Here is a 13,520-nt window from a genome sequence, read left to right as displayed (position 1 = left end):
GGGAGCCTCTTTAAAGCCTTGACATTACTGAGAGAAGAATGCCTGCAGTCTTATAACTGAAGAGGCTATGAAGATACTCCATCTCATGTAATCCAGCATTTAAGCATGAACTCTGCAGAGCAGGAAGAAAGGCTTCACCTTTAAGAATCACCCATTCCCAAGCCCAGTAGATTCACTGCTAAACTTCCCAACGAGCACCACGCAGTCGTCACAGGATGAAGAACAATGAGATGTGTGTTTCAGAGGGCTAAAAGAAGGAAAAGGGTTTTGCTTTTTGATAGAAAGTAATAGTTTGCCCAGCAAAAAATATTTTGGGGAAAGTTAGAGTAAGCGCACAGCTGAGGGGGTAATGGCAGGAGCAGCTTCAGAACCCCCTGCCCACCTTACGGCTATGGATTCAAGGGACCTAGCAGTCCTTCTGCTTGCATAGACAATCTGCAGCCAGTCACAGCCAAACTGCTTACAAACAATATAAACCTCAAAAATTATCAACTGGTCAAACTAATGTGATCTGTGCCCACATAGTAAAGGCCTAACTACCAAGAAAGGAAACAAGTCAGCTAGAGTTGTGCAGTTTTATTTGAACAAAAACCAGTGTCGATATTTTTAATAAAGTCTACATTACACTAAATGCATGTACATTTGTAAGAAGATACCTAGTTGTAAAGAAGGTGCAGGATAATATGTACAATCATAGTTAAGTTAAAAAATTCACATTTTACATAGATTTACTTGACAGTCTTATGCTTTCATGGTGTATAAATGGTAACCAAAAGAGGTAACAAAAAAAAGAGTCACAAGGAATTTCAGCTGGAGGACTGTATAATGCACTCATTTTTCAAATAAACTAGTTCACAGAATTTTTATTTGTCCTAAATCAAATTCTGGATATAATTTTTAGAATTATTAAAGGTAACATATTCAATTAATATGCTGATGTAAACATTTTTCCAATGGTGCCATTTCCTCCCATAAAAATCTGTATTTTATGCTGTAGTCTGCTCTTCAGCTTTTACAAATTAGAATAATTACACAGGATGTTTTCCAATACATGGTAAAAATTATCAAACAGCAAGGGAGGTACGTTCAAAAAGACACTTTGAAGCTTTTCAGTCCACTTTCACAACACTGTAAATCTTACTTACAAACCAGAAGCAGGCAAAAAATCCAATAGTCCCTAAAATGAGAAAGTGAAAATGGTTAGGTTATCTTCCAGTTTGTTCTGAGAGAAAAATCTAACAAGTACTTCCCAGCAGGACAGAATACAACATTGTAATCCAGCTAACTATCCAGAATGACAGCACTTGTTAAAATTTAACAACACACATTCATCCCTAGGCTAAGTTATTGATTTAGATCAAAGATGACTTTTAGGACCAGGCTGCTTGATATACATTTAAGCCACCGAAGATGATGCTACTATCACCACTAGCAGGCACACAGCGCCATTTAAGAAACTGACTTTTATACGCACACAAATTCAACACCTACCCGGGTTTTTTTTTAGGTCTACAACAGTTCACAGCCACCTATGAATTATGACAAAACACAGCCTTGGGAAAAATCACCTGGCCCGGTTTTCTGTTCACCATGCTCTATTTATACTCAAGAACAGTGAACTTCTTACTCTGTATATCCTGTTACTTCCTTTTGCTAAAGCGATGGTCTGAGTGCTACAGCAGTTGGGAGCAAGCATCAAATGAAAATAGCAGTGACACAAACCAAAACACGTAATTTTGTGTAACATATTCAAGCTGTGGATTTTCTTGTCACAGGTCACTATAGATAACAAAAACATATACTAGTTTGGGCACCTGAAAGTGTTCGTGAACAAACAAATCCAAAGGCTATTAATTACAGACAACATTTCAAGTGCTAAAAAAGCCCTTGAGCCACAGCTAACAGGAGGCTGGGAGAAAGTACAGCAGTGCCTTGCTCTCACACCCCTTCCTGGGCATACTGCTGTTAGCACGCTTGGGTAGCAGATCTGGGGTCAGGTTTGGTACAGCCTTCCTTGATTTCTTACCAATCCACTACTTTAGTCATCCAACCTAACAGGAGGAGAAAAAAAAAAAACAACCAAACCCGCAACTACCTTCTGGAGGGACTTTGGGCCACACATCAAGTCCTGTGGCTTGAGTTAGGACAGCGCAGAGTAAGATGATGGAGAGAGGAGATGACAGCAAACAAGATTAGTCAATACCAATTTTCTGGTTTTAAGCTGAAGAACACGTCTGAAATTTGCACCACACAGTCACTATTATGGTGCAAGTGCAAAGACACTGTTCATCACTTCTTTTTTTTTTTAAATTACTTTAGGGACTTAGTATGCAAGGAGACATTGAGTACCATACAATTAACTGAGTCTTAAGCCTCTAAGGGAAGCAATGCATTGCTCCTCATGCTTTTACCTAGGGGTAAACTGCCACACAGATGTTAAGGCTTACCAGCTAAAAAAGGGGAAGGTCTCAGTTTCAGCTGAATTCACTCTCAGAGACACAGCTACAGGCCAGCCCTGTGACAGCCCTTACCAGCTACACTACAGGCACTTGCAAGATCACGCACTCAGCTCCTCCAGTTTTACGTTCATCCTTTTGTGTTTGGACAGCCCATGTTTATCATCAGCTCCAACTTTTTTGACTACCTCATTGTGGCTGGTTTGCGAACTAGGAGGTTCTTTATTAAGCACTTGACTTTTCCATATTCACTATGTTTCTGTGTTTTGGACCACACCTATGTATTTGGTAAGTGAGGAACCTGTCTTTGGATGCTTATTATCTATATGCCAATTCTTGTATTCTTTGTGCTACCATGTACATTTGCAGCTAAAGGCTTTTTGTCAGCCTACTATTATATGCCACAGATTACCCTTTCCCTCCAAATCTGCAGTTATCAGCCTCTAAAACAGTAGGAGATGGCAGATTTACTGCTGTTGATAGGAGATCAGACACCAGCCACAGAAGGAATTTAATTCCCTTGTAGGCTTGACATCGCTAAGTCTTTGCAGTCTATGGTCAATTCTCACTCCTTCCTACTGTGTCCAATACTCCAATATCAGCATTGTTACTCTAAGCCTTACTCTCAAGGTTTTTCCTAATAATGGTTCTCAGCATCTACTTTCTAGCTGTTTTTATAATAGAGCCCACTTTGAGCCTTTTATGGCTTTGAAAGCAGTGTTTCCACCAAATGTTTAACAGATGAGATCTCTTAAAAATGTATCTGTTGTTCTAGAACAGAATTGTAATATCATAACAAAAATGTATAACTTTAACACAAGAAGGAGATTTTTCCACACAGTTTTCTGAGCATTCCATAACTTCATATGGGAACACACTCTAAATCCACAGTATTTTCCTCCAATCCTTGTCACTCTGAATCCTGATACACCAGCTTTCTATAAAACACGGCCTCATTCATAGCAGAACCTGAAGACTTCATACTGTGAACAAGCATTTCATCCATAAACAGAATTTCACAGGTTTCGGTAACATTGATTTTCAACTTCCCTCCTAAAAAAAGTCTGCTTAGCAAATTAAAGATGAAGTACCCTCTGCTCCGTTTTTAAACTTTGGAAAAATTCTGATAACGTTGTGGAACTAGAGTAAGACTATGTTTCCTAACACAAGCAGTAAGCGGTAATGTTTGTCAGACACCAGATTTGAACCATGAACTTAGGAGCTCAGGAGAGAACGGCTAAACTCATCACCAAAATAGAGTCTTATGTAGTCAGTACCTTCCCTGGTCAGCAGAGTTCCCTTCTGTTGTTACCCCCATACCAACAATTAAGGCTTACCAGTACTGTAATTTCTTCCTCCCTCCCACAAACAAGTTCCAGATGTGGATAGCTCTATGGACCAGAAACTTCAAAAAACATCAAACTAAGGACCCCAGAACTACCTCTCCTAAACAGCATACTTGATGCTCAAAGATCAAAATGGTTTAAAAGTGCTGGTAGAATCACAGCTAGGTTGAAAATCTACCTCAAGAATCCAGCTGCAGATTTAGAAGTGAGAATTAATCACAGCAAATCAACTAGGTGGTCAAAAATTAAAGTGCTAGTTTTTAAACTTTTAAAACCTATAAAGTTCTTCTAAAACTTCATAGTCTAAACACTAAACTGCCCTTTCCCCCCCCCCTTTTTTTTTTTTTTTTTTTTAAGTGACATGGGTCAAACATTCAGATTAGGAACTTCCAAAAGCTCAGGTCAGCACAGAGTTGTGTTGATATTACAAAATCAATATTAATAAGACAGAAATTAGTGTATATTAAGGAAACATTATTTATAAGCTGCTCCCTTACTTAAATTGTGCCTCTCATTGGAATAGTAGGACTATTTAGGTAAGCTTTAGATAGGACCACCCTGGGATCTTGCTTGTATTTGTTTCTTTCAAAACACATTCAAACTGAAAGCAAGGTTTTGCAGCACTATCAACAAGGAGCACACCTCTCCAGCTTACTCCTTCACTGACAGACATCAATGAACACATGACAGGAAACAGATACCCAAAGGTGGGGATTTTTTAAAGCTGTTAAAAAAAAATATCCAAAAAGCAAAACAAAAACAAAATTAAAAACCCCAATCCCCCAAACAAATAAACAACAAAAAAAATCCCACTAGTTGAAAGAGTTGAGACCTCTAAAATTATTTTCTGATTGGTCTAAAAACTCCTTTCCATTGTAAGGTTTTTACACCTTTCATGTGCACACTGTCACACAACACAGCACAAACATACCAACCCTAACACCAATTCCTCCAATGAGCCTGTAAAATCTGTTCGTTTGTTTTAATCTAATATTACAAATTAGTTTTGTGGCTAATGCTTGCTTTAACCAATCCTTACCACTCACCAGCTTAGATTAAATGAAAAAGTATCTGAACGACATACATTTAAGAACTAACTTCTACGGGGTAGACCTTTATTTTTCCCCAAGTGGGTAACCTTCATATTTTAAGATTCTGCCTTTTTAATAACCCCTACTAGTCTAGGAAACCAATGCCATCCTAGTGCACTGCAGCCCACTGTACGTCATTGATCATCCTAGGGAGGTACAGCTAAAAGATCATTTTTGCAGGAGCCATTTAAAATTCAAGAACCCTGTGGTGACTATGTCTCAAGTAACTTCTCTAGCCAAGAAGCAAAATATGTCGAATGCATCCATTTATACTTACTGACTCCTCAGTTGTTTTTTGATCTTTTTATCCTCCAGTTCATACATATACTATTGAATGCTCTGGTCTGCAATATACATACTACCACTCACCAACAGTATTCTTATACACGGAAAGATGATCTTGGATACAGAAAGCTAGCATCTAGCTAGGTAAGGGAAAGTTATTAGGAAACTAGTTTGAATTCAAAATTAAAACCAAGGATTATTGCACATAAAAATGCCAAAATACATTAAGCAGACTGTTTCTTCTAGCTTTATTGCTTAATGAAGAAAAAAGAATTCAAAGCACGAACTGATTGTAAGAAAGCAAATAGAAAAGCACTCTGCACTTGCCTGATACTTCTTATGTACGTTAAAAGCTCTCTGTATCATACTGGTTTCAATCACCACACAGTGGTGGGTGCTTCAAAAATCTCGGATTCTAAACACAATCTACCCAGAAGATCAAAACTCAATTTTGAAAATGGCATTAACTCACAAGTGAAAATGATGTTCAAAAATAGAGGTCACTGTAAAGCAACATGCTTTGACTATGTTCAGCATTTTTTTGTCTCCTAGCATAAAATGCATGTAACCATGCAGCTATCCCCACACTTACTATTTCTTGAAAGATTAGCAGCACTTTGTACATTAAAATAAAATTCTCTTCTTTCGGTGTGCACATTAATTGTCAGATTTCACCAGCCAGATTATGTTATTGTCATTGTTGCCATACAAGCATTCAGTTTTCATTTATTCCTTCATTATGATCTCTTTTGTAATGTCCACAGTAACACAGCACACGGCCACGTAGGAGGAATTACCACTGCCCTTTATATTTCTGTCACAGTTACTGAGACCTAACATGCAAGAATAAAGAAAACCAAAATACCTAGTGCTAACTTAAGTGGAACAAATAAGGTCCCATTTTGGGAACATACATACAGGAAGAACACTATTAATGCAAACAGTGTGTAAAGTTACATTAGCAAAGTCCCTCACCTCCATAAACTCACATAGGACTGAACCTTTATTTTCCAAAGCAAGTGCTATTAAGGAAGTTTTTACAAAACAAAGCAAAGTTAGGTGTCTTCTGCTTGAGTCATCTACCTTGAATAGCTTATATTTCAGCCCCGCCTGCCCCCCCCCCCCCCCCCCCCCCCCCCAAATATCAAACTAACACGGGAAAGAAATTTATCACAGCATTTTATATTAGCAAGGATTTATTACACACTCCATATACCTATTACACCCATTACCCTTCTAGTGACTACCTATTCTACTAAATGTAACAAAAAACCAAAAGGGACTATGTAGTAGCTTTACTCATGAGCAATAAATGCAGCATAGCCATCACTATTGTAGTTCTATTTCAAAAAACAAACAATAAAAAAGACACTGCAAAACAGTTTATTATTGTATTCTTGGGGCCTCACTGGCCTCCACATCAAGAACTCCAGGATCAGCACATCTGAAGCTTTTAATACCATTTGAGCAGCTGCCATGACAATTTCAATTATCATTTTATATATGAAAGGGATATTTTTAATTCTACAAATTTGCATCTTGTAAGTGAAATTGAAATTGGCAGAATAGCAAGTAACCTATTCTAAAACCCAGAGACAAATTAACATCCTGCTTCAGTTTAAAAGTAATTAAAACATTTTAGACTATAGTTTGGGGTTTGGTTTTTTTTAAAAAAATACAGGGATATATATCAGAGGACATCTGGAGCTTGTCTGTTTTGCCAGGATTTAAGCAGGGCTTTAACTGGCAATATGCCAACCTCTGTGTTTGCCTTCTAGTAACTAAAAATTAATAGAATTAAATCCTCATCTCCCCCCCCCTTCCTTTGAAAACTTGTTTTGATTTTCTTTTGAAGAGATACAGGTCTAAGAAACAACAATAAAAATCCAGCAGTAAGTGCCAGTTAATGTTATAAAATATAATTTCTACAGAGTGCTTGCTTCATTCGAACACATACATTAATTTTCTTCAGTGTTTTATTATGAACAGTGGGGTTTTTTGCCTTGTATCAACCCATATTAGCGGCAATAAAGATGAAAGAGGTCCTTCTTGCTACTGAACTGACAGACTTGAGGTCTCATGCTAAGACATACTTTTATTACTTATTTTAGCCACTTTTTTTTTTTTAACTGCATCAAGGGAGTTAAGTGATGCATTTCATAAAGCCAACACAAAGCAATTACAGCAGGTTTTAATAATCAGGCAGATGTTGTTATGAAGCAACAATCCGAACCATGATGCAATCCACAAGGGAGATCCTCTATTACAAATCTTAGAAACGAATGTAAAGGTTGATTTTATGAACAACCCATTATATACAAACTAGCATTTTCTCTAGTTCTGCCACTGCAGTACTTCATGGTGCTAAGCAGAGCGATGCATACAAGATCCAACTTCATGTGTTAAAACTCATATACAACACCAGCAGTACCACGAACACCAACACAAAACGCTCCTGGCTATTTTTAAGGGCCAGTACCCTTCAAAGAGCTTCTAATTTCATCTAACACACAGCAAATCTGGCACAGATTTCATATGAAATCAACCTCGAAATTAATAGTTTGAGCCAAGTGATTATGAACATTAAAGTAATTCTGTAGAAGAGTTTTAGTCTGCATGAGTAACATCAGAAAAGTTGGACTACTAAAAATGGAGAGCCGTATTTCAAACAGGTTCCTCCAGTTAAAGATACATTCCTGCCATTAAGAAGTGGTGCTTAATGAGCACGTAAGACCACCTCCAGCACAACTCTACAAACTACAACTCTCCGTTGTCAACATTCACTTTTCTCCCAGCACCAATCTGTGTAATTTGCTAATAGTGAAAGCTGAAAACATCTTTTATTTTCTGTATGCAGAGTGCAGTATCTCTAACTACAGAGCTCCTAGAACCAATTATGAAATGCACAATCAAGTTAAACACCCCTGACAAAGCGAACAAGAACAGCACTTCGAAAATATAATGGTCTGAACTCACTGCTAATATAATATGCAATAAAGGAAAATTAATTATACTACAAATAAATGTAATTTCAAATTAGAAAAAAACCCTTAAAGAATATATTCCTGTGATGTGTGGTGTCAAAAACCATGAAAGTAACACTGTCTAAAGAGTCAGAAATTTTATTTAATGTTTTGGATAGTCTAAATTTCATCTAATGGTTCTCATTTCAAAAACAGACCCCCCCACATTCATTTTAGTTTGAACAACGTACTTACCTGTGAAAAGGAAAAAAATCAAGACCATGATCATTGTGTAACCAAAGTATAAAATGGTGCTAGCGGTTCCTGTTATCTGGAGTTTAGAGAAGAAGTAATGAACTGCATAGATAAAGAGATAAACTGCTGTAAAGCTGCTCGTCAAGAACGATCGCCACCACCAATGATAATCCTGAAAGAAACAATGAACCATTCAGTAATAGACATCACAGGGAAAGCAGAATATAAATAAGCTGGTTAACAAAAACCAACATTGTCTTATGAAATACAACTAATTCTTCAAAATTATCTCAAAAAAAAAAAAAAATTCCAGTATAGCATGTAGCTACTTCTTTCTTAAAGTCAGCTGTAGTGCTTTCATTATGAACATGAAATTATTCGAAGATCAAGGCTGTTTATTTTTGCTTATCTGCCGCAAACAGTGGATTTAGAAGCAAAAGGCACATTTCAGAAGACTGGCTAAGACAGGCGTGTCAAGGGCTGACAATACAATCCATTCAGCATCCAGCACGTCATGGTACATGCGAATACCTCAACTCTACTTCTAACATCTGCCAGCTCTAAGTGGTATCTACATCGAAACTGTACTTTTTACCTCTGCACACAGATGAAAGTAGCACAGCAAAACTGTAGCCTCAGAACATGTAATTAGAAGAATTATAAAAACCAGGAACAGGAAACCAAACATGTAGTACATCTGATGAGACCTAAAATAAAAAAAAGTCTATTTTTGGTTGAAGTTCTTCTAGTTGGTTTACAGTGTTACCCGGCCAGACGCTAAAAGCTAACCAAAAAAAAAAAAAAGAAAAAAGAAAAAACCCCACACCACTGGGGTAATTTTGTCGATACCACTATTGACCAATTCATAAAAAGTTGGGTTTTTTCCCTTCTATCTGAATGTATGCTGTATGTAAAACCACTGCTTTACAGAGTAATGCTGAAAGTCCTCAAGTTACACTTCCCTTGAAATGAGCTTCGATCAGCTTTCACAGAAAACAGCTATGGGCAGTCTCCAGAAGTGTGTATTACTTCAGGCCTCCTTTAGCTTCCCTAACACTTGCATCACCCGCACTCCTCCCCAGCTACAATACCCAACTCCCTCCTACTACTGCAGCTAAGCTGCCCAGTTTTCCGAGTGTCTCTGCATCTCCTCACTACATCCAACTAGATGCTTCTCCACTTCCAGTCTATTCCTAGTCCAAGTCTGACTCCAATACAAGGGCTAACCAAACACTCAAACACTCAAAAAAAAAAAAGTGAAATATGCTTGTTCACTTTTAATCTGGTGTCTTTCAGATAAAGGAACTAACGAAATCAACTTTATTATAGAGTGATGGTGACAATCACTGCAGTGTAAGATTTGACAGAGGGAAGGGAAGATGTACGTTCCCTCCACGCGTCCCTTCTGTAGGATAAATAATGAGAAAATTTGGGAATTCAGTAATTTCGACTACAAAAGCCCAGAGTGTACCTGTTTGTACATTTTCCAGCCTAGCTATATTACACAGTTTCTACTTTTGTTGAGGACTAACGTGAAAGGCTAACACACAGAATATATTTGCATTTAAGATTTAATTTAGAAAACTGTTCCGTAAGAAATCACAACATAAACAGAGAACATCTTAAAAACTTGGCACCTTCAGGTTATTTTCCATTGAACAGCAATATATTAAGCATCTCATATTTACATTGTTAAAGGTATGAAAAAGTGCACTGGTTTAATTTTCCATGCACCTGCTTGACTAGGTTTTGACAAGACTTAGGAGTGGGGTGGAGTCTTTGGTTTGCAGGAACATAGAACTCCAAATTCTTTATCTGATTCTGATTTAACAGCTGAAACTGCTAGATCATACTAGTTTCATAAACCACAATATAGTTACACAACATATTAGGCTCCACCTAACCACAACAGCATGAAACCACGTTTGTGCGTTCAGAGCCACAAAGATAAAACAAGGAAACAGGACTCAAATTTCATACTTTGCAGTTGTCAGTGAGAACAACTAGTTTTATAACTTCTAAGCATGGGAATACATACGCAGATTCTGGGAATTCCACAGAAGTCTGCAGGAACACCAGAAATTTTAAGAATTGCTTTATTCCTCATATTCATTGATTTGGGATGTTCAAACTCAACCGCGTGTTTATTATCAAACCAGCATAACTTAGAACAACAACAAAAGATACTCACCAAATGCTATTCAGAATGAAAAAAAGTTGAATAAAAATACAGCCAAAGGGCAAGATACCACCCATTACAATACCAGGCAACGGCTTTGTGAAAAAGGACTGTTCTGGAATTTGGCGAGGAATCTGGTTTGTACGAACTGGATGTTCGATAGGCTTAGAAAGAAATTAAGATAAATTGTTACATCATAAATATGATTGCCTTTCCCTAATATTAGCATCTAAAGATCTGATAAACATAACTTATTTTCATCCATAAGCCACCACAAGTTACCAAACCAAGAAAACTATGAACTTGATAGCCATCATTAGGAAAAAAACACACATGCTTTAGATATTCCAACTATTGGTCAGTAAGCAAATCAGAACAAAGGAAAGAAATCTGTTCAGTCTTTAATAAAAAAAAAAACAAACATTTTCTCAGTTGTCTGGTATTATCTCAAATGAGCGAAGTACAAACTGAAGTAACTCTGAAGTAAGACACAAATGAAACTGCTGAGGTATTACTGAAGTACAAAAAGGCAAGCAAGACCTCCAAGAGCACTATTAAAATCTGATTCTCATGAATGGACAGGAAAAAAGGTTAGTGTGACATTACGAGCATATACTCAGTTTCAAAATCATGACAAAGTGAAACATCATTTTGCACTCATACAGCCATAGACATTTCAATCCAACCAGTTCTTGTATGCTTACGGATTCAATGGCTCAACTGCAGAAGACAGGTATATTTCAAAACTGTATTCAAACAGCCCTACCTTCTCTTTGAAGCCAAAATATGCACCAACAAAGGTCAGTGGGACTGAAATTCCAAACCACATAGCTAGGATAGCAACCAAAGTGCCAAAAGGGATTGCAGCTGAGGATCCTTTCACCCATAAAATGAGATTCATAATGAAGAAATCAGCAAAGACAATCCTGAAAAAAAGATCATAAAGGGTATTAAAACATTCAGTAAAGAATAAATCAGTTAATATTAAAAAACATAAGCCAGTTAAGCCTGCATCAGAAAAACATTCTTTCATTCCCTAACACTCCTAGTTACTTTCAGCAATAGTGCAGTTAATGTAAAAATGCTTGCAATACCCAGCGCCTACAACGCAACTATCTATGGTAAAGCCACTGCTTAAATAAAGACTGCACACGAAGCCAAAGAGTAACAGAAAGATTCAAGTGTAAAAATAGATACAAAGAATGCTAAAAGAAATAAAAATCCCTCGTATCTGAATCATCTTTTCTATTATTGCCAGTCATTTAACTCCTTTATTTAGGTCTTTCCTAGCCAGTAAATTCCCTCCGAAAAAACACAGAGATAGCAAACCCCTGTATTTAGGAAGCCACACGTCACTCTCACAAACAGCATATACCCTGCTGCAGCGTGTGTCTCAGCAACATGCTAGCAGAAGGGTGGATTAAAAAGGGCTCTTCCTACAAGAATCTTTGTATTAACACCTCACGCAGTTACACAGTTAAGTAGCCCACACCTTTTGAGAACTTTAAATAAAGACTGCATCAGTCATGACATCTCTCCAGACCTGTTCTTCCCTCTCCAGTTAAGTGCATCTGCCTCGTTTTCTACACATCCTGGAAAAACACTAGAAAACAACACCAAGACATACGAAGATTTCAAACCCACCCCATTTTCAGAAGCAAAGCAAAATGTACTGGAGGGGAACCCCATATAAAAGCCTGCTTGAATTTCCATTATTCATGGATTCAGAGATGTACCACAGAAGATTCAGCCTCAGGAAGGGCCCCATTGTCTAGGTTTTGTTAAAAACGTTCCCAAGGCAGAATTTAAACTGCCCTGAGCGAACATGCATCCTCCACTGTATTTAACTTAAAAAGGAAGGAGGGAGGATTAGAGCAATAGGCAGGCTCCTTTTTTTCCTAGGAGAGGTCTTACACTTGCCAAAACTGTTTGGGGGAATAGACTTGTTAAATAAGCACACCCAAGCAACCCCTGGTGTAAGCATTTGCAGAACAAAAAAAAAAAAAAAAAATTATCCATTTTAGGAGTCTTGCTAATCTTTATCATCTGCCCAAGCTTGTTACAAAACCCACTTACCCCTCCCCAAAGTTAGAAAAAAATACTGCAAATATGAACGCCCATCAGTCTACTGAGACTATAACAGCCTTAGGCTGTTTATGATATTATGCAAATGCACTGAACTAGCATAGCATAATCAAGACATCTGTTCCAAATCTACCATCCCCAATCATTTTACTTCCTCTGTGAAACAATTTATTTGGGAGTTTAAATGATCAGCAAAATATTTCTTCAACTGATAAATATTTTCTTCAACTGATAAATATTTTCTTCTCTCTCTAGATAGTATCAAAACGACAGCAGGGAGACTGAAGCATATTTTGTTTAGAAATAAGATTTCCTCATGGAAATACTGCACTCAGTTGTTATTGAATGCCTTGCATTTCATTTGATGACATTCTACTATACTCAAAACCAAGTCACGTTTTACATGCTCTGGGCTTTTTTGGGGGAGAGACACCTTAAGAAATTATCTATAACCTTTTCCTCAACTTTTGTCAAGGACATTTGTCAAAGGGTAACTTCATGTACCCAAAGTCGCAACCAAGAAATACAGAAGACTTGCAAAAGAAAGTAGTTTCTGTCCCCTTTCTTCACTGACCTAATTCTCACAGAAGGTCTTGGGAGCTACAAGAAAACAAAAGGTAGGAGAGCTATCACCTTTCCCAAGCCAGTATAGGCCATAGTATGATACATGCTACAGCCATATCTGAAACTGGACACTACTTACATTCGTATAAAAGATAATCCATTTAACAGAATCTCTGCATCATTCTCACCCAGAAGCATATAAACATCTACTGTTCAGTGTAGCAGTATACAGCTATTTACTTTAAAAAAATATTTAAAATAAATTCTAAATTATATAACCTGTGTCCTTTTCAATA

The 13,520-nt window shown here is 37.3% G+C and overlaps 1 protein-coding gene across 1 annotated transcript in view; it reads right to left on the bottom strand.

Moving 5' to 3' along the window:
• Positions 1-561: 561 nt before the first annotated feature.
• Positions 562-13,520, bottom strand: part of LOC104346440 (transmembrane 9 superfamily member 2-like) — a 32,374-nt gene continuing 19,415 nt past the window's right edge. The window contains exons 13-17 of the mRNA XM_009951188.2: positions 11,342-11,501; positions 10,588-10,739; positions 8,992-9,103; positions 8,397-8,568; positions 562-1,177 (exon numbers count right to left, since the gene is read on the bottom strand). Coding sequence (XP_009949490.1) covers positions 1,110-1,177; positions 8,397-8,568; positions 8,992-9,103; positions 10,588-10,739; positions 11,342-11,501 — 664 coding nt within the window. The 3' untranslated portion in view covers positions 562-1,109. The remainder of the gene's footprint in view (positions 1,178-8,396; positions 8,569-8,991; positions 9,104-10,587; positions 10,740-11,341; positions 11,502-13,520) is intronic.

This window comes from Leptosomus discolor, chromosome 9 (genome assembly GCF_034619465.1).
Source record: "Leptosomus discolor isolate bLepDis1 chromosome 9, bLepDis1.hap2, whole genome shotgun sequence".
In the NCBI taxonomy this organism is placed as follows: domain Eukaryota; kingdom Metazoa; phylum Chordata; class Aves; order Leptosomiformes; family Leptosomidae; genus Leptosomus; species Leptosomus discolor.
Note: the sequence above shows the minus strand (reverse complement) of the source record. Positions and strands in the feature narration are given on the sequence as shown.